General features: G+C 41.7%; 1 protein-coding gene across 1 annotated transcript in view; it reads right to left on the bottom strand.

Annotated features, from left to right (window-relative positions):
• Positions 1-13,173: 13,173 nt before the first annotated feature.
• The window catches only part of b3gnt5b (UDP-GlcNAc:betaGal beta-1,3-N-acetylglucosaminyltransferase 5b), a 51,816-nt gene continuing 40,133 nt past the window's right edge, over positions 13,174-24,856 (bottom strand). Inside the window, exon 2 of the mRNA XM_060921482.1 lies at positions 13,174-15,936. Within this exon, the coding sequence (XP_060777465.1) occupies positions 14,675-15,802 (1,128 nt within the window). The 5' untranslated portion in view covers positions 15,803-15,936 and the 3' untranslated portion in view covers positions 13,174-14,674. The remainder of the gene's footprint in view (positions 15,937-24,856) is intronic.

The raw sequence follows: 24,856 nt of genomic DNA, 5'->3' as shown, positions 1-24,856 counted from the left end.
CATGTAGAGCTAGCCAGAGAAGTCAGGGCCCTGCATCTTTGCCAACTGGCAGGCTTCCAGGTCTTTGGCCACAACATCGATCCACTGAGTGAGGGGCTCCTCGGGGGCGTCTCCACCCTGCCTGGTGCGGGTTAAAGGCTAAGAGCGCCTGTGGTGGGTAGTCAGGAGGGAATCTAAGTACATGATCAAACCATCTTACTCTGTGGGCTGTCGCTAGGTAGGATGCATGTTGCTGCGATCTAATGCCCATGATCCTTTGTAGGGCTTTGCGGTCAAATCCATCAAGTCTGGCTGCCAAGGTGGTGTTGAGTGGCCAGGCCTCAGCTCCATATAGGAGGACTTGACCGTACAGGGGTGGTGTTGATGTGCAGTTTGGTCCTCAATTGCCCCTTTTCCACCAAAGCAGTTTCGGGGCCTTGTTGTTGCTTCGATATTCGCGCCAAGGTTTATGCAAATATAGCGATGTAACTGACGTATACAGCGACGTAATGGCGTGGCTTCCCTTAGCACTGCGAGCTATGGAAAAGCAAACTGGTTCTCAGCTGGCTTGCAAGTTGAACGAGTTGTGAACCAGCACCAGCCCTGGAACTGATTTGGTGGAAAAGGGGTAAATGAGATGTGATTGTGCCGCCAAAGTGACTCCATAACTGCTGATGCCATTCCTCGCCTTTCGTCAATCTCTAGTTTTAGGTCGCTTGTGTTTGTGATGGTGGAACCGAGATAGTGGGCCATCTCCAATGTGCTTTACTTTAAAAGAAATTGCAGTGCATCCAATTTGTCAGTACTCTTGAGACAGTGGTATTATGATGTACAGTTCTGGGGGGGGGGGAAGAGACCATTTTTAATTTTTATCCCTTGCTGGCCAAAAGGCCCAAAGATTGTGGTGTCCATCAGTCCTGGGAAGGGTGCTCTCACCTTCTGAAATCAACTCCTTGCAATTTTTTTTTTTGGAGGAATTTCACAAAACTTGGCAGGATTCTTTGGTGGTAATGCACCTATTGTAACTTTCAATTCGGTCAGGTTTTACCAGAGTTCCAGCCCTTGATTAACAATTAGTTGACAGTTTCATGCGTTTTCCTTCTGAAATCAACTCCTCTCACAATTTGTGGAGGAATTTCACCAAACTTTGGCAAATTAAAGGTGTGCTTGCTTTCTGAAATCAACTTCCCTCACGATTTTTATCTGCCGCTGGCCAAAAAGCTCGAAGGGGGAATTTATATCGTGGTGATGTCTGTCCTGGGAAGGGTACTCGCCTTCTGAAATCAACTCTCAATTTTTGGAGGAATTTCATGCAACTTGACAGGATTCTTTGTTAAATGTTGGTAATATGCATATTGCAATTTCATTCAATTCAACTGCATTTTACCAGAGTTGCCAGCAGGATATTGTGCTGTCGGAGCACTTCTTGTTTCTTCAACGAACATCTCTACCGACGACAGCTTAATTCCAGTATCTGTGCTGGAATTCCAACACGAGTATGCTTCACTTTACTTAGTGATGTACTGATTACCTGAACCAAATCTTATTTAATGAGGGGGAAAAGTATAAAAACCACTGCTGGGGTTATGACAATCCTCTTGCCAGTTTGGATGGCAAAAAACAGTCCTAGTAGTCCCTTAAATTGAACTGGAAAACAATCTATTCATCATGCCCAACGAGTTAAACAGAAAAGCTTTAAGTGAGGAAAAAGAAGGGTTACTGTTCATAAGAACAAGGTCAAGCAGCAGACATTTGGTGGTTACAGACTGGCAAAGGGTGAAAATGACTCCCCATTGAATGGAATGATCATCAACTCCTTCGAATGTCACTCAACTGTAGGATGGCGTCAAGTGATCTTCAAAAAGAGTAGCAGCAGGGGTTAAGTGGACAGCCGGGAAACTGGGTTGAAGTCATGCAAAGCTAGGAAAAGTCCAAGAAGAGTCGGACTGAGGTTTGTGAAAGACCATAACGATTGGACTGGAGCAAGGTTATCTTCTCGGAGTCTAGTTTTCAGCTTTTACCCCTCCATCACCTGCTCATTTAATGGTTGGACAGAGACCTGGGGTGCTGCTAGAAATTTTGGGCCCTATGCAAGAATATACGCATGTTGCCTCCAACAACAACAAAAAAAAAAACACCTGACCCTTGGTTTACCCCAGAGGAAGTGTAGTTTTCTAACAGAAAAAAAACATGAATTCAAAAGTCAGTTTGTTAAACACCAGTAATGACCAACTGGATCTGAACACCTCTACTGAAGTTATCAGAAGACACGGACCTTGTTTATGCCTTTATTACTTTTTGCCACTAGGTGTCAGTATTTACTCAGACCTACCCAGGCTGTAGCTAGTACGTGAACTTGTAGATAAGTATAAACTTGGTGTAGACTGGCTTTGCTGTTGCAAACACCTCCAAATTCATCCTTGTCTCCTTCATATACTGACTCTAGGTAACATTCATCAGCTTGTTTAAATAACCATGTGAACGATGGTAAAACATCTAAACATACAAAGAGGTCAAAATGGCAGAGAATAAAACCCTCAACCTCAAATGTTTCGTATCTCAACGTTCAATAGCCTCAAATGATCTCGATAAGCGCCATACATCTGGTTTTAAAGCGATTTATGGGCTGCTTTGTGCAATAGCGGAGAACTTTTTTTTTTTTTTTTTTTCTACACATGATGAATTTTACATCAACAAATTAGTAACGCTGTGCTGGATGCATCAAAAAGAGAAAAGGGTCTTCTCTTTGGCTGCATCATGGCTTGAAGAGGGCCCTGGCTCTAAAGTATCCATAACCTTAACCATAAGGTATATAATTCAGAATCCGTCATATAATCGTTCTAACACAGCGTGTTGAGGACTGTGTGTATGTATTACTAATGCTTGGATGATGGGATGAGCTTAAAAGTAGCAATGGCATTATCCCCTTTACATCTTAAGTCAAGCTATCGAACAATCTTTTTAGCTAGTTTTTGTCTCATATGCTAGTTGTACGTTTCATTATTGGAACAACTATCGGCTAAAACTGTACGTGCTTGCTAGAGCTACAGTGGTGCTTGAAAGTTTGTGAACCCTTTAGAATTTTCTATATTTCTGCATAAATGACCTAAAACATCAGATTTTCACACAAGTCCTAAAAGTAGATAGAGAACCCAGTTAAATGAGACAAAAATATTATACTCGGTCATTTATTTATTGAGGAAAATGAGCCAATATTACATATCTGTGAGTGGCAAAAGTATGTGAACCTTTGCTTTCAGTATCTGGTGTGACCCCCTTGTGCAGCAATAACTGTTGATCAGTCCTGCACACCGGCTTGGAGGAATTTTAGCCCGTTCCTCCGTACAGAACAGCTTCAACTCTGGGATGTTGGTGGGTTTCCTCACATGAACTGCTGGCTTCAGGTCCTTCCACAATATTTTGATTGGATTAAGGTCAGGACTTTGACTTGGCCATTCCAAAACATTAACTTTATTCTTCTTTAACCATTCTTTGGTAGAACTAGACCCTGAAGCCGTTTGTTTTCAGGATAATGGCTGGCTGATGAAATTATTGGCTGGCTAGCTGACTCAGCCAAAACCTTAATGGCTGCTGCAGCCACCAAAATGTTTATGGCTACAAATGGCTGATACTGGACGTCACTGTGTGGCATATATCCGGGTGAACGGATCAAACAAATGGGGGGAATAAATAGCAAATTACCACAGGTCCCCTGGTCTCTTACTTCATTGTAAATATAAATCTAGCAAGATTGTAGTTCAATGCTAATAATAAGCTAATCTGGATTGTTCGAAGAAGGCATCTAGCTATCTACTCTCACTAGCAATGACCAGTGAAGGACTGGCAGCTATCTTACTATGATGAAAGTAGAGTGGTGGAGTACTTTTTTTTTTTTTTTAAATCAATCTCGAAGTATGTGAAACAAACAAAAAATACCTTTACACTTTCCCTCAGCAGCGGCAAAGAATGCAGCCATCTCGTCGATATCGGAGTCGATTGATGCTCTGGGTGGGTTCCTGAGTGTATCGTGGTAACGGTGTGAGGAGCGGGAAGCCAGACAGGTAGTCACAACGGCAAGCTTGTGGTGGCTCTCTGTGCTGTGATATCAGTTCTAAATCTCTACAGTGTATGCCTATACGTCTCTATTGTGTTACTACTAGTGTGTACAGTTGATCATGTTTGTGTCACTTTTCTTGTAGCTCATGATGTGGATAAACCCATTATTTGATGTACACAATTCTTAGTGGCTCAGCCAAATTTTATTAGATAGCGGCTCAAATTGGCTTACAAAATTATTGGCTGGCGGCGGCTCAAATTCTAAATGGCGGTTTTAGCGGCGGCTTCGGGGTCTAGGTAGAACGACTTGTGTGCTTAGGATCATTGTCTTGCTGCATGACCCACCGTATCTTGAGATTCAGTTCATGGACAGATGTCCTGACATTTTCCTTTAGAATTCGCTGGTATAATTCAGAATTCATTGTTCCATCAATGATGGCAAGCCGTCCTGGCCCAGATGCAGCAAAACAGGCCCAAACCATGATACTACCACCACCATGTTTCACAGATGGGATAAGGTTCTTATGCTGGAATGCAGTGTTTTCCTTTCTCCAAACATAACACTTCTCATTTAAACCAAAAAGTTCTATTTTGGTCTCATCCGTCCACAAAACATTTTTCCAATAGCCTTCTGGCTTGTCCACGTGATCTTTAGCAAACTGCAGATGAGCAGCAATGTTCGTTTTGGAGAGCAGTGGCTTTCTCCTTGCAACCCTGCCATGCACACTATTGTTGTTCAGTGTTCTCCTGATGGTGGACTCATGAACATTAACATTAGCCAATGTGAGAAAGGCCTTCAGTTACTTAGAAGTTACCCTGGGCTCTTTTGTGACCTCGCCGACTATTATACGCCTTGCTCTTGGAGTGATCTTTGTTGGTCAACCACTCCTGGGGAGGGTAACGATGGTCTTGAATTTCCTCCATTTGTACACAATCTGACTGTGGATTGGTGGAGTCCAAACTCTTTAGAGATGATTTTGTAACCTTTTCCAGCCTGATGAGCATCAACAACGCTTTTTCTGAGGTCCTCAGAAATCTCCTTTGTTCGTGCCATGATACACTTCCATAAACGTGTTATGAAGATCAGACTTTGATAGATCCCTGTTCTTTAAATAAAGCAGGGTGCCCACTCACACCTGACTCTAATTTCACCTTCAAATTAACTGCTAATCCTAGAGGTTCACATACTTTTGCCACTCACAGATATTTAATATTGGATCATTTTCCCCAATAAATAAATGACCAAGTATAATATTTTTGTCTCATTTGTTTAACTGGGTTCTCTTTATCTACTTTTAGGATTTGTGTGAAAATCTGATGATGGTTTAGGTCATTTATGCAGAAAAATAGAAGATTCTAAAGTGTTCACAAACTTTCAAGCACCACTGTAGCTGCTCACGTGCTAAATGCAGCATCAATACTAAAATTGGGTCTTCGTGAGTCTTAACCCCAAAGTCCTTTATTATCCCCTGCCATGAAGTGGGCAGCTGGATCTAGGAATGGAATCTGTCCATCTATTTCAAGCTGGACAAGTTTTCTCAGAAGCTACATCAGTGAAACTTTGCGTGCTCATATTACTGAAAAAAGCTGGGTAGCGTTTCATGAAGGCGTCCTAGCCCTTGCATCATAAGTCGATGTTAAAACAATGGACTTATAAGTGCGTAAGTGTTGAGTGGTTTTCATGAAATGCTTGTGGTGGGGGATGGTGATGACCAGGTCATCTTGCTCTGTGAATGCATCAACAAAATACCGCTCACCACCACCTGTTACAACTGGGTTAAGGGAGGGGTTTCTTCTGTGCATGTTAAGGTTAGACCTTATGAGTAAACAAGCTAGTTATTAGCATGCATCTTAACCTAGCTGGTGCCCTAACTGTGCAGTGGACTTATAAATTCATTGAGCTCTTTGCAGACCAAAATTACATCTGTTACTCGTCTCGTTAAGTTGTTAGTTTGATCATCCAAGCAGTGGTTAAGGCACAATAATAATCTCCTGCAGCATTAACATTGGCATGTTAGGTTAATAGCTACCAGAGGAAGATCAGTGAGTAAATGTACGGTACAGGCTACCTTTCTTCGGGGGGGGGGAATAGATGACTAACTCTTGGCTCTTTCTCTCTCTTGGCCTTCTCCTGCCTCTCTTTACGTTTCTTCATGATGGTGTCAATCTACTAATGGTTCACCATCAATTCTGCTTGTACCATGCACAGTTAACATGAGTACTGAATTGGAAAGCAACAAACTTAGGCTACAGCCACACGGCAACGAGATGTTATTTAAAAAAATATCGCGTCCAAATGGGCAACGATCAGTAAAATATCAGGTCCATATGGCAACGCAACGCTTGCTGAAAATGATGCAATACACATGCCACACCTCTAGGGGCGCTGTAAGACGGTCCCTTCGGAGACACCAGAACAATAGAAGGACGCATGCGCATAAACTACTATGCGCGAGACTTCATATTAGCCACAAAGTCAGAAAAATCTGTTCGTAAAATTACGTTATAATGACCAAATACAATGAAAAGTATTTTTCCAGTCTCACCTGTGAAAGGTAATCCCATGTGATCTCGTTTGGACGGTAAACCTGTTGGTACAGTTAAACGCAGCACATGAATCTTTATTCTCCGCTTTGACCTATCCAATATGGCGGCGAGGATGACGTATGATTCTACGCGGAAGGCGGCGTCTTTAATGGTCCGGAATAAATTGAATGCTACACGTTGATGGATTAATTTGTTCTTCTACGCCCTTTTTGAGGAATGTATAGTAGGACTTAAACCAACATCTGTAGAGGTGAGATCGCTCCTTTTTTCCCCTATTTTTGCTGGCGGGATTGACTCTGCCCTAAGGGCTATTCTCTCTCTCACTTTGCACCATTACACAATAAATATTCACAGTGAAAATATTTTGTAAGCGCGTTTCATGAACCAAGTTATAGGATTTGTTGACAACTCGCATCGAGTTCGTTACACTTCTACCCGGCGTGAAGCACTGACAGTCATGTGGTTGTGACATCATCGTAAACAAATCCGTTCTACTCATCCAGACGACTTCGCAATGGCAACGTTGCCAGATCTTTCCACTCTGGAACCCGTTCTCAAAAGATTGCGTTTTGGGGCACCCAAAACGATAAACAATTGTATCGGATTCACCTGAATCCCTTAACGTGGCGTCATGCTCTGGCTCTGCCTAAACAAGACTGTACCATGTGATGAATAGGGAAAGGGGTGAAATATAAAGACACTTCTAATAATTTTATGGAAAACCAAACCAAAAGGTTGTTGTATTTACTCAATATAAGAAAATATTTTTATTAAATTAACTTGCACATATTATCTTATCTTCTGAGGGCCCCCGTCAATGCTGGGCCCTAAGAATCATCTTAACACTCCCTCCCCCCCAATGATGCCCCTACCTCCAAGCCACAATGCCTCACACCCATTGTGAAATCTGGAGGATCTGAAGGACATTTCAGCATGGCTGGAATGGAGCAAATTTTTGTTCATGAAGGACACATGAATCAAGCCATGTACAAGGTTATCCTGGAAGAGAACTTTTCTTCTGCTCCGACAATGTTCCCAAACTCTCTGAGGAGTGGGTTTTCCAGCAGGACAATAAGCTCAAGACCCTATCATGGTCAGCCCAATCACCAGACCTGAACACCATTGAAAACCTCTGGAATGTGATCAAGAGGAAGATGGATGATCCAGGCTTGTAGTACTCAAGTCCGACTTGGATTTTTTCTTTATTTTTTTGTAACACACCATAAGAATTTGGCATAAGATATTTATATCTACGTTAATTTTGTACTAATTTAATGCAAGAGTGTCATACCTGCGTGCCTTGGCACGTGATCAGATAGACGTGATCAGGATTAAGGTGCAATCAGCGCACCTATATAAAAACTGTGAAAACACGCTTACTTTGCGAAGTATTGAGTTGCGTTACCAAGCCTTGTTTCCTGATTTCCTGTTTCTCGTCTATGATTTTGCCTGCTATATTGGATTGTTTACCTGTCTTCACTTGTATTAATAAACCCATCATCTGCACTTATATCCATCTCTAACAGAATACTTCACACTCCCTGACAAAGAGAATAGTTTATTCCTGAACAGGTGAATGTACAATGTTAATGGCGTTAAAACAGCCACCACCAAATGGTGCGGTTGGAGTCTTGTTTTTGGACTTGACTCGAAATTTTTCTTGGACCTGAACACTGGGGATTCGAGACTGGGCTCGAGGTTTAGTGACTCGACGCCAACACTGGGATGGTCACGAGCCATCAAAGAAAGCTGAGCTGATTGAATTTTTGCACCAGGAGGGGCATAAAGTCACCCAAGAGCAATGTGAAAGACTGGTGGAGAGCATGCCAAGACGCATGAAAGCTGTGATTAAATCTCGGGTGATTCCACCAAATATTGTTTTCTGAACTCGTTCCAAGTTCAAACAGGAATATGAGCTTAATTTCTATGCATTGTTCAAGGTCTGAATAATATATAAGCCTGATCCTCGTGTAATCCAAATCATCCATCCTTCAACGGCTGAACTGTATTGTCACAGCCCTTAAGGGGTCACCGGTGTTGCCCTTATGTCTTTCATAGAGGAAGTGTTAACACGGCAGGTCTCTCTCCTAAAATACACTACCGTTCAAAAGTTTGGGGTCACTTTGAAATGTCCTTATTTTTGAAAGAAAAGCACTGTTCTTTTCAATGAAGATCACTTTAAACTAATCAGAAATCCACTCTATACATTGCTAATGTGGTAAATGACTATTCTAGCTGCAAATGTATCACTCCAGTGTTCTAATGGTACAATGTGTTCGCTCATTGCCTCAGAAGGCTAATGGATGATTAGAAAACCCTTGTACAATCATGTTAGCACAGCTGAAAACAGTTGAGCTCTTTAGAGAAGCTATAAAACTGACCTTCCTTTGAGCAGATCGAGTTTGAAAAATGTCTTGACTATATTTTCTATTCATTTTACAACTTATGGTGGTAAATAAAAGTGTGACTTTTCATGGAAAACAAACACAAAATTGCCTGGGTGACCCCAAACTTTTGAACGGTAGTGTATGTCCAAATAAAAAATAATAATAAACCATTCCAGCTAGGGAGTAGAATTTTTTTTTTTCTTTAAAAACAAAAAAAGCATCTGGTATAAGTAATTTGAAATGCAAACAGAAGGTGTTTGCCCGGAGACAGCGCGACAGGCTTGACCACCTGAAAGTCAAACAGGATTTGCATAACAATACATTTGAAAGAAAGATGTAGAGTTGAGCTTTTAACCTCCAGAAGTTATTCTTTCTTAAATCATAAACCCCATTTCTGAAATTTGACAGACGTTGTTGTTGGATTTTTTTTGGAGTAACCATATCCTAGAGGACGCTTTGGGGCGATTCCGTGATCAGGAGTGCTGTTTGCGTCCCACTGTTATTACGTTTACATACGTTACATCAAGAAAAAAATGATTACTTGACTTTTGTGTGTCTCAACATGCTCATCTCAAACTACACTTCAAAATATTTTACAGACACTGACTGATGAAGTCACTTTGAAAGTGGAACCCTGTTACCCAAACGATAGCCTGAAGGTAAATTACAGATTATTTAAAAAAAAAAAGTAGTAAGTCATTAGAACAAGTGCTATTTGTTAATTCTATGCTAAAACACTAAACGGTTACGTGAGATGGGTTAACTCACTTTGTAAATCCTTGAATGCTTGTTTTTTTTTTTTTTTCAGTTTCATTGTTGGATTTATTTATTTATTTATTTAAGCGTTATAAGGGCTAAAAAGCCTAAATGCAGTTTGAAGCGTTCCTTGTTCCAACTGATCAGGCCGTTGTTGAGTTTTACGAAGTTGAATGCGGCGTTTTGAGAGAAAGAAAACCTTTCTCAGGGTTAAAATCCTGGTCTCATGCACTGTAAAGCTCCTCAACACCTTCGAACTACACATGTTGAGTTTTGCATAGCCTTGCTGTGTATTTGTAGAGAGGGCACTTTTTTTTGCGTCATTTGTTGTTCGGTTGGAAAAGTATAAGCAAATGTAAGGGGGTTAAACAAAAACCATAGAGCTGGAGCTAGGAGTTGTGGCCACAAATGAGGAAAGAAGAAGAAAGAAACAAAACAAAAAAAAAAACCCACCCCAAATCAGAAATCTAACATTAACAAGTATTATTTATTAAAAAATAACGCATACTTATCCGTTTGTAGTTCCATTGGCAGATTTTCTGAAATAAACTGACAAAATTAAACCTTGCTTTCAAATCAAAGGATGCACGTTTTGATCCCCCCCATCTTCAATTCTAGCATAAGGTAGTTTCTAAAGTTCACTTGTTAGCCTAAATTTTTACACACCACCACCATCCACTTGGTCAACGAGTTATTTTTCGCCAAATCATGCTTTGCACCGTATTTGAAGAGTTTTATTTCTTTAAAAAGCTACACCTATGGAGATCTGCACACCAATGCAGAATGGCCAATGTTCCCCCCCGCCCCTAGTCAATTTTTTAAAATGATTTATTTAAAATAGTGAAAACTACTGAATTTTATATATTTTTCAAACTTGAAGCCGATATATTTTCCAAAACGCTGTTGCAATACAACACAGGGTGTGTGTGTGGGCCTGAGAAAGCATTTCGCGTGGTGAAATTGTGACAAGATCTAGCAAAAAAAGTTCCGCTACAATATACGCCGTCTTCATTTACAGTGGTGCTTGAAAGTTTCTGAACTTTTTAAGCCTCTGTCACACTTATTCGGAATTAGCAGGAATCAAGCAGAAGCAGCCGGAATGAAAGTTTTTTCAAAATTCATGCCACATTTGGGCGGGAATTTCAAACTGACCAACATCCTTACAGCTTCGTAAGAATGCGCTTCGAACCCGCCTCGAATGATTCTTGCACATTCCAGGTGTATTAGCTTTCGAATGCAGTTCAAATGTAGTTGGAACACAATAGGAATACCTAGAATGCAGTAAGAATATTAAGAACGCACGTCGAATGCCGTACGAGTGCGGTTCGATTGCTGCCCGAATACCACCCAAAGTCTGGTCAGAAGGTGCATCGAATGCTGTACGAATTCACCTCAAATGCCGAATACGTTTCGAACGTCTAAGAATTCAAAGAGCATGCAGCTCGAATACTTCGAATATCCCGGAATATACGAAGAATTTTCATTCCGACGGCATTCCGGCTCATTCGGGATATTCTGGCAGGATTTGAAGTGGTTTGCCATTTCGATTTTTCCCTCAAACGCGATCAGAATGTTTGACATAAACATGACCTAAAACATCATCAGATTTTCACACAAGTCCTAAAAGTAGATAAAGAGAACCCAGTTAAACAAATGAGACAAAAATATTATACTCGGTCATTTATTTATTGAGGAAAATGATCCAATATTACATATGTGAGTGGCAAAAGTATGTGAACCTCTAGGATTAGCAGTTAATTTGAAGGTGAAATTAGAGTCAGGTGTTTTCAATCAATGGGATGACAATCAGGTGTGAGTGGGCACCCTGCTTTATTCAAAGAAAACAAAAGGTCTGATCTTCACAACACGTGTTTGTGGAAGTGTATCATGGCACGAACAAAGATTTCTGAGGACCTCAGAAAAAGCGTTGTTGATGCTCATCAGGCTGGAAAAGGTTACAAAACCATCTCTAAAGAGTTTGGACTCCACCAATCCACAGTCAGACAGATTGTGTACAAATGGAGGAAATTCAAGACCATTGTTACCCTCCCCAGGAGTGGTCAACCAACAAAGATCACTCCAAGAGTAAGGCGTGTAATAGTTGGCGAGGTCACAAAGGACCCCAGGGTAACTTCTAAGCAACTGAAGGCCTCTCTCACATTGGCTAATGTTAATGTTCATGAGTCCACCATCAGGAGAACACTGAACAACAATGTTGTGCAGGGCAGGGTTGCAAGGAGAAAGCCACTGCTCTCTAAAAAGAACATTGCTGCTCGTCTGCAGTTTGCCAAAGATCATGTGGACAAGCCAGAAGGGTATTGGGAAAAAGTTTTGTGGCTGGATGAGACCAAAATAGAATTTTTTGGTTGAAATGGGAAGTGCTATGTTTGGAGAAAGGAAAACACTGCATTCCAGCATAAGAACCTTATCCCATCTGTGAAACATGGTGGTGGTAGTATCATGGTTTGGACCTGTTTTGCTGCATCTGGGCCAGGACGGCTTGCCATCATTGATGGAACAATGAATTCTGAATTATACCAGCGAATTCTAAAGGAAAATGTCAGGACATCTGTCCATGAACTGAATCTCAAGAGACGGTGGGTCATGCAGCAAGACAACGACCCTAAGCACACAAGTCGATCTACCAAAGAATGGTTAAAGAAGAATAAAGTTAATGTTTTGGAATGGCCAAGTCAAAGTCCTGACCTTAATCCAATGGAAATGTTGTGGAAGGACCTGAAGCGAGCAGTTCATGTGAGGAAACCCACCGACATCCCAGAGTTGAAGCTGTTCTGTACGGAGGAACGGGCTAAAATTCCTCCAAGCCGGTGTGCAGGACTGATCAACAGTTACCGGAAATGTTTAGTTGTAGTTATTGCTGCACAAGGGGGTCACACCAGATACTGAAAGTAAAGGTTCACATACTTTTGCCACTCACAGATGTGTAATATTGGCTCATTATCCTCAATAAATAAATGACCAAGTATAATATTTTTGTCTCATTTGTTTAACTGAGTTCTTTTTATCTACTTTTAGGACTTGTGTGAAAATCTGATGTTTTCAATCATATTCAAGCAGAAATTACGTATTGAAAGTCTTTTCTACTTTTGCAATGGCCAAAAGATTGTTAAGGTGTCGGTAATTGTAGCTGCCACTCTATATTTAAAAAAAAAATTATTTGAAGCGTTAATTTTCCAAAGAAATACTGTGTTGTTTTTTTTTTGTATAGTGAAAAAGCACAACTTCTCATGCTAGGGGCCACAGTGCTTTGTGGTGTCACTTAATTTACAAATAAAGCCTTGAGGGCTCTATTTCACAATCCTTTTGGTTTTCTTCACTGAAGACGCATTTCGTCCTGTTCAAAGGAGACTCATTTACACTGAGTGTATGGAGCAATTCAGTTTCTTCGCAGAACAATCAAGAAAACAAACAAGAATATGTCAAAAGATTTATTGAATATGTATACAACATACAAACCCTCGATTTTGAACCATTCATTTAAGAAAACGGCAGGTTTTGAGATCACTTAAAATCTGCCTAAAAGCTGTGGGAACACCTGGTGTAAATCAAACGAAAAATGTCTGACTGATGGTGTGCGAAATAGCTTTGCAAATTCATGTCGACTTTCTACAGAGGAACCCGTCGATCTACACATGAAAGACAGAAGCATCATCATTGCATCATAACCCAGCACCCCACTGGACACTTTCATTTATTTCAGATGGACAAAAACAGAGACTTCAAGACAAACGTGGAAACAGTAGTGCAGAAATTGGAAAGGTGAAGGTGGATGCCTACTTCTAGAAAATTTTGAACGTTTAAAAAAAAAAAAAAAATTGGTCAATCACCACTTCCCAAAAATGTTTCATGCGAAATCTTACTCATGGAAGTTCCCTTTTTTTTTTGGAGGGGGGTTACTGCTAAGCTAGTGGATGCGTATAACGTAACAAAAATAAGACCTTCATACACAGCTGCTACAAAAAAAAAAAAAAGTGACGAGGGCTCATAATGGGAATCTGATTTCTTGGCAACGTGGTGGTGTCATTCAGACCCAAGGTCTGTGGCAGTTCTCTGCACCAATATGTGGAATGAAATCACCTCTGAGCATGAGTTTTCAGCAGTCGCATACAAACCACAGCCTATTCTATTGCTTCAAATAGAATAACGCTTCAACTTCCACTGCTGCCAAATGGAAGCTTGAGGTCAACTTAAAAACTATCGAAATTCTGGAAAATTTCATACACGAGGGCTCAAAATGGTTCATGGTACACTACATGGGCAATGTGTGTTTGTTGAACATCTCAGTCCAGCTACAATCCTCATTTTGCTGTTATAAGCAGCTCCACTCGGAGATCTGGGAAGGCTTTCCACTAGAATTTGGAGTGGGGATGTGTGTTAATTAGTGAAGTCAGGCTCTGATGTTGGGTGCAGTTCATCTTAAAGGTGTTTAGTGGGGTCGAGTTCAGTCAGGGCTTTTCCACTCCAACCTTAGCACACCATGTTTTCATGGAGTTTGCTTTGTGCACAGGTGCATTGTCGCACAGGAGCATTTTGGGCCTCTTGGTTCCAGTGAAGGGAAATTCTATAGACCTTTGCAGCAATAGTTTGGGAAAGAACCAGATATGTATGGGTGTTTCCAAGAGACTCAAAGAGTCTCGAGTATTGTTGGTTTCTCTCAAGGAGTTTGAAAAAAGAAAGATGCAACTACAGTAGCATGTTTAAGAAACAAGACACAGGCTGCAAAGGAATAAACAAGTTGAATTGTGAGTAAGGTGTAAGGAGGGTTTTTTTTTTAAGTAGTTTCACTAATAATAATTTCAAGATGCTTCCAAGCCCTGAACGTTAAACTGACAAATACAGTATACAGATCTCTTCCTAGCACAAAGGTGTTGGTCGAAAACATAAAGGAAGAGGAGGCTGAAAAAAGGGATTTCATACTGGTCTAGGCCCTATGAAAAGGCTGCCTTACATGGGTAGGTTTTTGAAGTGTGTAATATACAAAGCAGTCTGATTTTGGTGATGGTGCAGTACAGCTTTCCAAAAAATCCCGAGGAAACCTGCTGCACCTCAGGATCTGTTGCATGTTTCCACAATTCGCGCAAGTCCTTGACATGTCCGTGTGATGTCATCATTTGGTTGTAGATGCAGACGTGGTTAGGAGCCCTACCCTCTCCCGAGAAGAAGACGTGTTCTTGGGGCGAGATCCCCGCTGCACTGGCGCAAATGCCCATAAAGACATCATCGATATAAAGAGAGGCATTTAAGGTGAGAGAAGCTTGGTAGACTCTAGAAGCCACGTCTCTGGAGAGAACATAACCGGCTCCAGGGGTGTAATCAGGATAGAGAAGCCAAGGGTACATCTCATAAGATACATGGTACTTGCTGTCTTTCCTACGGATGGGTGGAGCACCTCGATGTACTTTGCCGATCCAAAAGTCCTTGACACCGCTCCGGTTGACCTCCTGTAGGTAGCGGATCAGGTTGGGCATGTGGACAAAGATGTCGTCGTCTGCAGACATGAAAAAGCGGGCGTGGTTGCAGTAGGCATGTGTCCAGCGAAGCTGGAGGAGAAGCTTGATTGTGAGGTTGTGAAAGGTATCGATAAAGTCCTGCTGAATTAGGTCCTGGTATAACTGGTCTTCCCAAAGCAACTTTTGCTGAAGCTTCTTCCTATTCATTGGTTGAGGGTGGACGCCAAGAGCAAACACCACTCTCACAGTCACATCAAGATTCTTCTTGATGTAGACCTCGTTGCCCCACAAGGACCGAATGGCCTGCCTCCTTTCAAAGTTCTCTGGTGAGCTTTTTACAAACAGCAAGAGCAGCACATCTTCATTGACACATTTCTCTTCGTGATTTATCAAATAACGGTGGTTGCTGAATTTGCGCGCCTCCTCGTGACTAATCGTTAGGTTAGCATTTATAAAGTCCAAGCTGTTGAGCATACGCAAGGAGTAGGACTTGACATGATCTGTTACATGGTCAAAACTTTCCCAGTACATCTTGATCACTGACAAGACAAAGAACATCATCAGCAGCTGTCGGCATTTTCTGATCCGCCGGAAACATACAAACATTCTGGACCCTTGTACACATACAGGTTCAAGCCTTGGCTAGGTTTTATGCCAAAACATTGTTTGTCACAAAGTTCTTTTGAAGTCCATCCTGAGGCTGAAACCATTTCAAGAGACTTCTGCCAGCATAGTTGTGTCTGAAACAGAAACATAAATGGTTTACCAAATGAAATCCTTCCCAACATAGTCACATACTGTGCAGTCCAAATTATGGGCAATTCTTCAGCACAGAGACCAGAATTATAAAATTATGAAGACTGCCTTGGCTTTTCAGCTCAGTTCTATTGCTAAAGTATAGAATCCAAGGTAAAATGTACTGAAAACTATGTTTAAAATTATGAATCGTTTAGGAATTAAATCAGCTGAAGCCAATTAGTCTTGGATATACAAGTTTCAGAAGATACCACGTTAATGAATTTCTTTGATGGAGCATGGCTACCCACCCCAACAAAGCAGTAAAGGCCTGGTCCCATGACACCAATAACTAAATAAAATCGGTCCCCTGCAGTTTGTGTGGTTGGTGCTCACACCAGACTGATAACGATACCTATAGCCCAGGCCTGGGTTTATCCGTATCGGTGAGATTGCTTCACTGAACAGTACGACCTGGAATAAAGTGGTACCACTTGGGAAAAACTTCCCCAAGGAAACAGTTCCTAAGTTGCTTGCATTTATTTACCTGAGTGGCAGGACCAACCGATATTATAGTCGGGATTATAGACTAGTTGTGGTCTGACTGCTCCAGACTGGAACTCAATTCAGGCAGAGGTATAGTCATCGGTGTTCACTATTCATTACATTAGAGTTCAGATGCTATGCAGCGTTTCCCCCCCCCGAGTCATGAAAAATCAAGTCAAAGGACTATTCTTCACTTAGTCTGTATTTTTTTTTAGCTACCGACGTATCAAAGACTTAATACAGCTTTATACCAACCATCCATTATCTGTAGCCGCTTATCCTGTTCTACGGGGTCGCACGGCTGACACAGAGACAAACAACCATTTACACCTACGGTCAATTTAGAGCCACCTGCATGTCTTTGGACTGTGGGGGAAACCGGAGCACCCGGAGGAAACCCACGCAGACACAGGAAGAACAGGGGCGTGGCTGGGGGGGGGGGGGGGGTCCTGGGGTGCCCGTGACCACCCCCCCTTTGTCTGACCATACATTTTTTCAATAGCCGCATAAGAATATTAGAAAAGCGCCCACTGTAATTTTTCTAACTTTTTTTTCCACATAGATTGTCACCTTAGCCGCATTAGGGTTTCTATAACCTTGTATGGACTTCCTGTGGTTTGGGCATGAAAACCCAGTTCTGCGCAAGCGCAACACGATCGCACTAGAAAGCATGGTCAAGCTGCCAGTGTAGCTGCAGTAGCCTGGGAAATCCCATGCTGCTTTGCATAATCGTTCCGATCTGAAAAGACAGCATGGAAACTATGGTCTAAAGGCTCGCCTGAGTTAGGGAGCCAATCAGAGAGTGGGGAGGGGTGGAAAGACAGTGACGCGTACTACTTGACAAACGGAAGCTCGTAGTTTATTTGGGACTGTTTACGGATCACATTTAACATGGCGGCGAGCGATACGAACCAAACTTTCGATCAAGCTTTAGACACCGTTCTGAATAGTTTAGAGCGAAAGTTTGTTTTAAAAAAAAGAACAGCGTTTGGCGTTACAGTCTTTCTTCGTCGCTCTAACTACGTCACCGGGTACAACTGCCATGATTGGCCATGGGCTACGTATACGCCAAATGATAGACATTCGCAACATCCAATAAACGGCCGTTGACAATCGTAAACCACACCTCCCCTACGAGAAATTCAATAGGCGGATTCCAGACCATATTTCACTTGTGATATGGTCTGGTGTTAACCAGACTATAGCTGCAGTCTTTCCAGTTGCAAATTATGAGTGAGTATTTCCTCTTGCGTTAATAATTCGCCATGTCAAAACAAGCGAAACTTTCCTCCTTTCGACGTGAAGAGGTAAGCAATTTATTGTATATTTTTTTTCCATCTTGTGGCTTCGAAGCTAAGTTTTAGTGCCGTTTCTAGAACACAGCATGAAGAAAATGTGGAAGAAACAGCAATAATGAAAGAGCCGGTTTCTAAGCTACCTAAAACTAGCAATGGTAATTATTTTTTGTTACGTATTTTTCATAGTTGGGACTGGAGATGATGAACATACGCTATGACGGAGCGATCGACATTGACGAGATCATCGACATCTTTGCCATTCGTCATCCACGACGCCTTTTACTTAGAAACATTTTGGCCGATGAGCAGTAAGACAAGAATACAGAGATCTGCATTGGTTGACTAGGGTAAGATGTCGAGCCGCTATCCATATGTTACTGGATAAAGCTGATTTGGCCTAAACATTGTCTGACATCTCAACAGCTCGCAACATGAGATGAAAGAATGATGCAAAGACCGCGTTATTTTCTCAAACTTATTTTTTCATTTACAAACCTGCGGGTATGTACTCAGGCTGCCAGTCAGTGTGTGCCCCCCCGGCCCTTTGAAAAATCTTAGCTACACCCCTGGAGAACATGCAAACTCCACACAGAAAGGCCCTCGCTGGCTGCTGGGCTCGAACCCAGGATCTTCTTGCTGTGAAGCTAACCACTACACCATCGTGCCACAACCAAACTGCCACAATTCGAATATTTGCACAGATACAGCGCTCAGCGTAAATGAGTGCACCCCCTTTGAAAAGTAACATTTTAAACAATATCTCAATGAACACAAAATTTCCAAAATGTTGGCAAGTTTAATAGAACATCTGTTTAACTTATAACGTGAAAGTAAGGTTAATAATATAACTTAGATTACACATTTTTCAGTTCTACTCAAATTAGGGTGGTGCAAAAATGAGTACACCCCACAACATCTAGTACTTTGTATGGCCTCCATGATTTTTAATGACGGCACCAAGTCTTCTAGGCATGGAATGAACAAGTTGGCGACATTTTGCAACATCAATCTTTTTCCATTCTTCAACAACGACCTCTTTTAGTGACTGATGCTCAACTCGTCTCTTCAGAATTCCCCAAAGAAAATAATTTCTTTCCACCACAAAGGTGAAGGCTACAAGAAGATCAGCAAAGCTTTACTTATCAGTCAGAATACCGTCGCAAAAGTGGTGCAAAAATTTAAGAAAGATGGCGCTGCAACCATCTCACAGAGACGTCCACGTAAGTTAACACCTCGACAGGAGCGTCTTCTGATGAGAAGGGTTGAAAAAAATCGGCATGCAAGTTCACTGCAGTTATCTAAAGAAATAGAAAGCCAAACTGGAGTGACTGTTCCCCGTGACGCAATACGGCGTACGCTGCAGATGAATGGCATGCACGGACGCCGTCCACGAAAGAAGCCTCTCCTAAAGCCCAGGCACAAAAAAGCCCGCCTAGAGTTTGCCAGGGCCCATGCTGACAAAGATGAAGACTACTGGCAGGGGCGCAGATACGTTTTTTGAACTGGGGGGGACGAAGCTGCCAGCAAACCAACCCCAACCCCACCCCCAACATGTGTTGTGCGAGGAATATACTCTGATGCCCTCAGGGCGGCGACATTACTCAGCTAAGACAAAAAAAACCATCACTCCTTCATCCCTGCAACCGTTAGCTTAGGCCTACTAATAAATAAAGAGTAGGAATAGAGCACACCTGTGATGTCTGGTGCTCTCATGTGCTATTTACCACTGACACGACAGGATGTCATGTGGGTTGAATATATGTACAGTGGTGCTGAAAAGTTTGTGAACCCTTTTGAATTTTCTATATTTCTGCATAAATATGACCTAAAACATCATCAGATTTTCACACAAGTCCTAGAAGTAGATAAAGAGAACCCAGTTAAACAAATGAGACAAAAATATTATACTTGGTCATTTATTTATTGAGGAAAATGATCCAATATTACATATCTGTGAGTGGAAAAAGTATGTGAACCCTTGCTTTCAGTATCTGGTGTGACCCCCTTGTGCAGCAATAACTGCAACAAAACGTTTCCTGTAACTGTTGATCAGTCCTGCACACCGGCTTGGAGGAATTTTAGCCCATTCATCCATACAGAACAGCTTCAACTCTGGGATGTTGGTGGGTTTCCTCACATGAACTGCTTGTTTCAGGTCCTTCCACAACATTTCAGTTGGATTAAGGTCAGGACTTTGACTTGGCCATTCCAAAACATTAACTTTATTCTTTTTTAACCATTCTTTGGTAGAATGACTTGTGTGCTTAGGGTCATTGTCTTGCTGCATGACCCACCTTCTCTTGAGATTCAGTTCATGGACAGATGTCCTGACATTTTCCTTTAGAATTCGCTGGTATAATTCAGAATTCATTGTTCCATCAATGATGGCAAACCGTCCTGGCCCAGATGCAGCAAAACAGGCCCAAACCATGATACTACCACCACCATGTTTCACAGATGGGATAAGGTTCTTATACTGGAATGCAGTGTTTTCTTTTCTCCAAACTTAACACTTCTCATTTAAACCAAAAAGTCTATTTTGGTCTCATCCATCCACAAAAGATTTTTCCAATAGCCTTCTGGCTTGTCCACGTGATCTTTAGCAAACTGCAGACGAGCAGCCATGTTCTTTTTGGAGAGCAGTGGCTTTCTCCTTGTAACCCTGCCATGCACACCATTGTTGTTCAGTGTTCTCCTGATGGTGGACTCATGAACATTAACATTAGCCAATGTGAGAAAGGCCTTCAGTTGCTTAGAAGTTACCCTGGGGTCCTTTGTGACCTCGTCGACTATTGCACGCCTTGCTCTTGGAGTGATCTTTGTTGGTTGACCATTCCTGGGGAGGGTAACAATGGTCTTGAATTTCCTCCATTTGTACACAATCTGTCTGACTGTGGATTGGTGGAGTCCAAACTCTTTAGAGATGGTTTTGTAACCTTTTCCAGTCTGATGAGCATCAACAACGCTTTTTCTGAAGTCCTCAGAAATCTCCTTTGTTCATGCCATGATACACTTCCACAAACATGTGTTGTGAAGATCAGACTTTGATAGATCCCTGTTCTTTAAATAAAACAGGGTGCCCACTCACACCTGATTGTCATCCCATTGACTGAAAACACCTGACTCTAATTTCACCTTCAAATTAACTGCTAATCCTAGAGGTTCACATACTTTTGCCACTCACAGATATGTACTATTGGATCATTTTTCTCAATAAATAAATGACCAAGTATAATATTTTTGTCTCATTTGTTTAACTGTGTTCTCTTTATCTACTTTTAGGACTCGTGTGAAAATCTGATGAGGTTTTCGGTCATATTTATGCAGAAATATAGAAAATTCTAAAGGGTTCACAAACTTTCAAGCACCACTGCATGTGTGTGTGCGCTCTGGATGACTGCTGACTGTTTTGTCTACCCTTTGTATTTATCTATAGGATCTAGGTCTGTGTATCCTATGTATTGAGACTTGGACTGTCAAACTTAATTACCCATCATTGAAAGAAATAAAGCTTATTGATTCGGATACTGATTCCAATCACTCCCCAAGCATGCCATATGCCGTATGCAAAAACTGTTTTATTTAAACATTAACTGACTTTCAGCACACTGATTCTTTTACCCCCCTTCTCTCTCTCTTCCTTCTGCCTCTTGCAGTTGCAGGCCTAGTGCACTACTACTACCCTCCTGTGGATCACTTATTTCACCTCCCTCACTGCCATCACCAGGAACTACCTGCAGGCCAGGACAATGACAACATTTTAACATAGCCTATGGAAATCCAAAGTTTACACATTATCATCACGAACAGAAATTGCAAAACTAGTTTTAAAACCGCTAAGTTCCAACTGTTAAACATAGCGAGAGGCTGGGCTACGTGTGTGTGTGTAAAGTGTAAACCAGTGCATCCTGACTTTCTAACTATGCCTGTGTGTTGTGTGAGCAGCAGTCAGTCAACAACTCTTCGCAAAGCTTCCTTATGAAACAATATGCTCGCTGAAATTATGGCAGGGAACGCCAGATTAAACATTAAAACTACCTTCTGAGCACTGTATCTACAGGCTACCGCCGAAAGAAGGAGGCTACCAGAAAGGCATCCCTACTCCGTACGATTTTACTTTCACTATGACATTTCTTTGAACAGACTATCAAAAAATTGCAAGGTGATATGATAAAGTAAGGCACAGTTTACTTAGTCATTGTTTTTTGAAAAAACGATGCAATCGTTTTCTGCCTTTTCGGTTTGGCACCCTTCATCATGCCGTGTTGGGGTCCTGAACTAGGAGCTGTCCCCAATATGCCTGTCAAACTTGTTGTGGGTAACCATAGCAACCGAGCTCGCAACCTGTGCAGTCTGCACAGATATATAACCAACCGAATATCAGTCTTTGTTTTGTTTTATGTGAGTTGTTGCAACTATGTATGTACTGCTGTGCACCTCAATAAACCGAATGGTAATTAGTCTTTTGATTTTTCCGTGAGGTTTGCCTTATGCAAAGAAAGACAGCATAGACGTTTTTTCCTCCCTATAAGTGGGGGGGACGAATCCCACCCGTCCCACCCTCTCTCTATCTGCGCCCGTGACTACTGGGACTCTATACTCTGGAGTGATGAGACCAAGATAAATGTTTTTGGAACTGATGGCGTCGCAAAGGTGAGGAATACAAAGAAAAATGCCTGGTGCCTACAGTGAAACATGGTGGTGGCAGTGTCCTTATGTGGGGCTGCGTTTCATTGGTGGCATCATGAATTCACAGACTGAAAGAGAAGATGCTACCATCACTCCGTGCCCTTGGTCGTCGTGCACTTTTCCAACACACATCTGTTGGATTTCTGAAGAACAGGGTGAAAGTGATTCAGTGGCCAAGTACGTCTCCTGATCTGAACCCAATCGAACACCTACGGGGAATTCTGAAGAGACGAGTTGAGCATCAGTCACTAACGCTACGTTCACACTGCAAGGCTTAATGCTCAATTCCGATTTTTTTGTGAAATCCGATTTTTTTGTGAGGTCGTTCACATTAACAAATATATGCGACTTGTATGTGATCCTCAGTATGAACGAAAAGCGACCTAAAAGTGTTCCGCATGCGCATTGCAGGATACGACGACGTCACACGCAGTGAGCATGGCCAGTGTTTACGGAAGTAAAACCGCCCGGTTGCGGTACGACCCATCCAATCTAGCTTGAATAGCTGTATCCCCCCAAATGGAAATCAGCTCCCTAACCTCTGTGTCCTTCCATTGAGAAGATTCAGAACCTTCACAGCCCGAAGCGTCCCTCGCATTGATGTCATGTGCAGGGGCGCAGATACGTTTTTTGAACTGGGGGGGACAAAAAACTGGGGGGGACAAAGCTGCCAGCAAACCAACCCCAACATGCCTGCCAAACTTGTCGTGGGTTACCATAGCAACCAAGCTCGAGCTCGCAACCTGTGCAGTCTGTGCAGCTCAACCAACCGAATATCAGTCTTTGTTTTATGTGAATTGTTGCAACTATGTATACACTGCCGTGCACCTCAATAAACCAAATGGTAATTAGTCTTTTGATTTTTCCGTGAGGTTTGCCTTATGCAAAGAAAGACAGCATAGACGTTTTTTCCTCCCTATAAGTGGGGGGGACCGAACGAGGTGAATTTAAATCTGGGTGGGACGAGTCCCACCCTCTATCTGCGCCCGTGATTATGCGCCATGTTGTCGTAACTTTTTTTGAGAGACCCGCCGCCTACTTCAGCGCAGAATAGTGACGTTTGTGGCTTGTTGATGACGTGTAAGTCGGATGAATGCGACCTGGCGGTTCAGACTGAAGTCGCATATGAAAAGAGCGGATAGGAATCGGAATTAGGACCACATATCCAAACGGCCTGGGTCGGATTTGAAAAAAAATCGGATCTGTGTCGTTCATATTGTCAATAAAAGATCGGATACAGGTCACATATGGGCGAAAAGATCGGATTTGAGTCACTGCAGTGTGAACATAGCCTAAAAGAGGTCGTTGTTGAAGAATGGAAAAAGATTGATGTTGCAAAATGTCGCCAACTTGTTCATTCCATGCCTAGAAGACTTGGTGCCGTCATTAAAAATCATGGAGGCCATACAAAGTACTTTTTGTTGTGGGGTGTACTCATTTTTGCACCACCCTCATTTGAGTAAAACTGAAAAATGTGTAATCTAAGTTATAAGTGAAACAGATGTTATATTAAACTTAACATTTTGGAAATTGTTTGTGTTCATTGAGATATTGTTTAAAATGCTAGAGCTCTCCATTATTTACATATAAACCAACCGACAGTGAAGGGATTCGATTTTCTTGTAGATTTTCAAACCGAATACAGAAAGACTTTGGGTTTACGTCATACGTTAGTCACAGGAACTCAACACGCCACGCCCCCGGAAACGTAGCTGACAGCACTTTCACTTTGGGGATTTTTTTAAAATTAATTAATTAATTAATTTATTTATTTTTTAAATAAACCGACCCTGTTCCGGCCCTTAAATCATCTTCAGTGCTTCCTCAGCGCCATTGTTCGGTTCCCGCAGAGATAATTACATCACCACAGCAGGCAGATTAAGTCGCGCTGTGATTGGTCAAAAGTTTAGCGCTCATTAATTATGCTGTGTAGTGGATTTTTATTGGTCACAAGGCACGTGCTCATTGTTTACACTCTTGTTCACATTTTTTATGATAATGAGAAAGAAAGAGTGACGAATGCACCGGTCATGTGACCACTGCTAGGAATTCTCTCTGTTAATTTCCGAATAAATAAAAATACTTTCATGAAAGGAAAAAAAAAAGTGTTAGTGTCGTGATTTAGAGAGAGATGAAAATGGCATTCATTTATATTTCTAATTATTAAGTCGAATTTCTTCTCTATGTAATTTTTCTTCACTCACCTCTACATTATTCTGATTTATATACTGAGTCAAGACAGTAGTTGACCGACTGCTTGTTTGAAATAACTTTTTTTTAAAAAAAAGTCATTTTCTTCAGATAGATCACGAAGATTTTTACAAAAGTGATATTTTCTAATATGATGTCAATATGAATATTCATAAGATAACGTGAAGAAACTTAATATACC

The sequence above is a fragment of the Neoarius graeffei genome, chromosome 1 (assembly GCF_027579695.1).
Source record: "Neoarius graeffei isolate fNeoGra1 chromosome 1, fNeoGra1.pri, whole genome shotgun sequence".
Taxonomy (NCBI): domain Eukaryota; kingdom Metazoa; phylum Chordata; class Actinopteri; order Siluriformes; family Ariidae; genus Neoarius; species Neoarius graeffei.
Note: the sequence above shows the minus strand (reverse complement) of the source record. Positions and strands in the feature narration are given on the sequence as shown.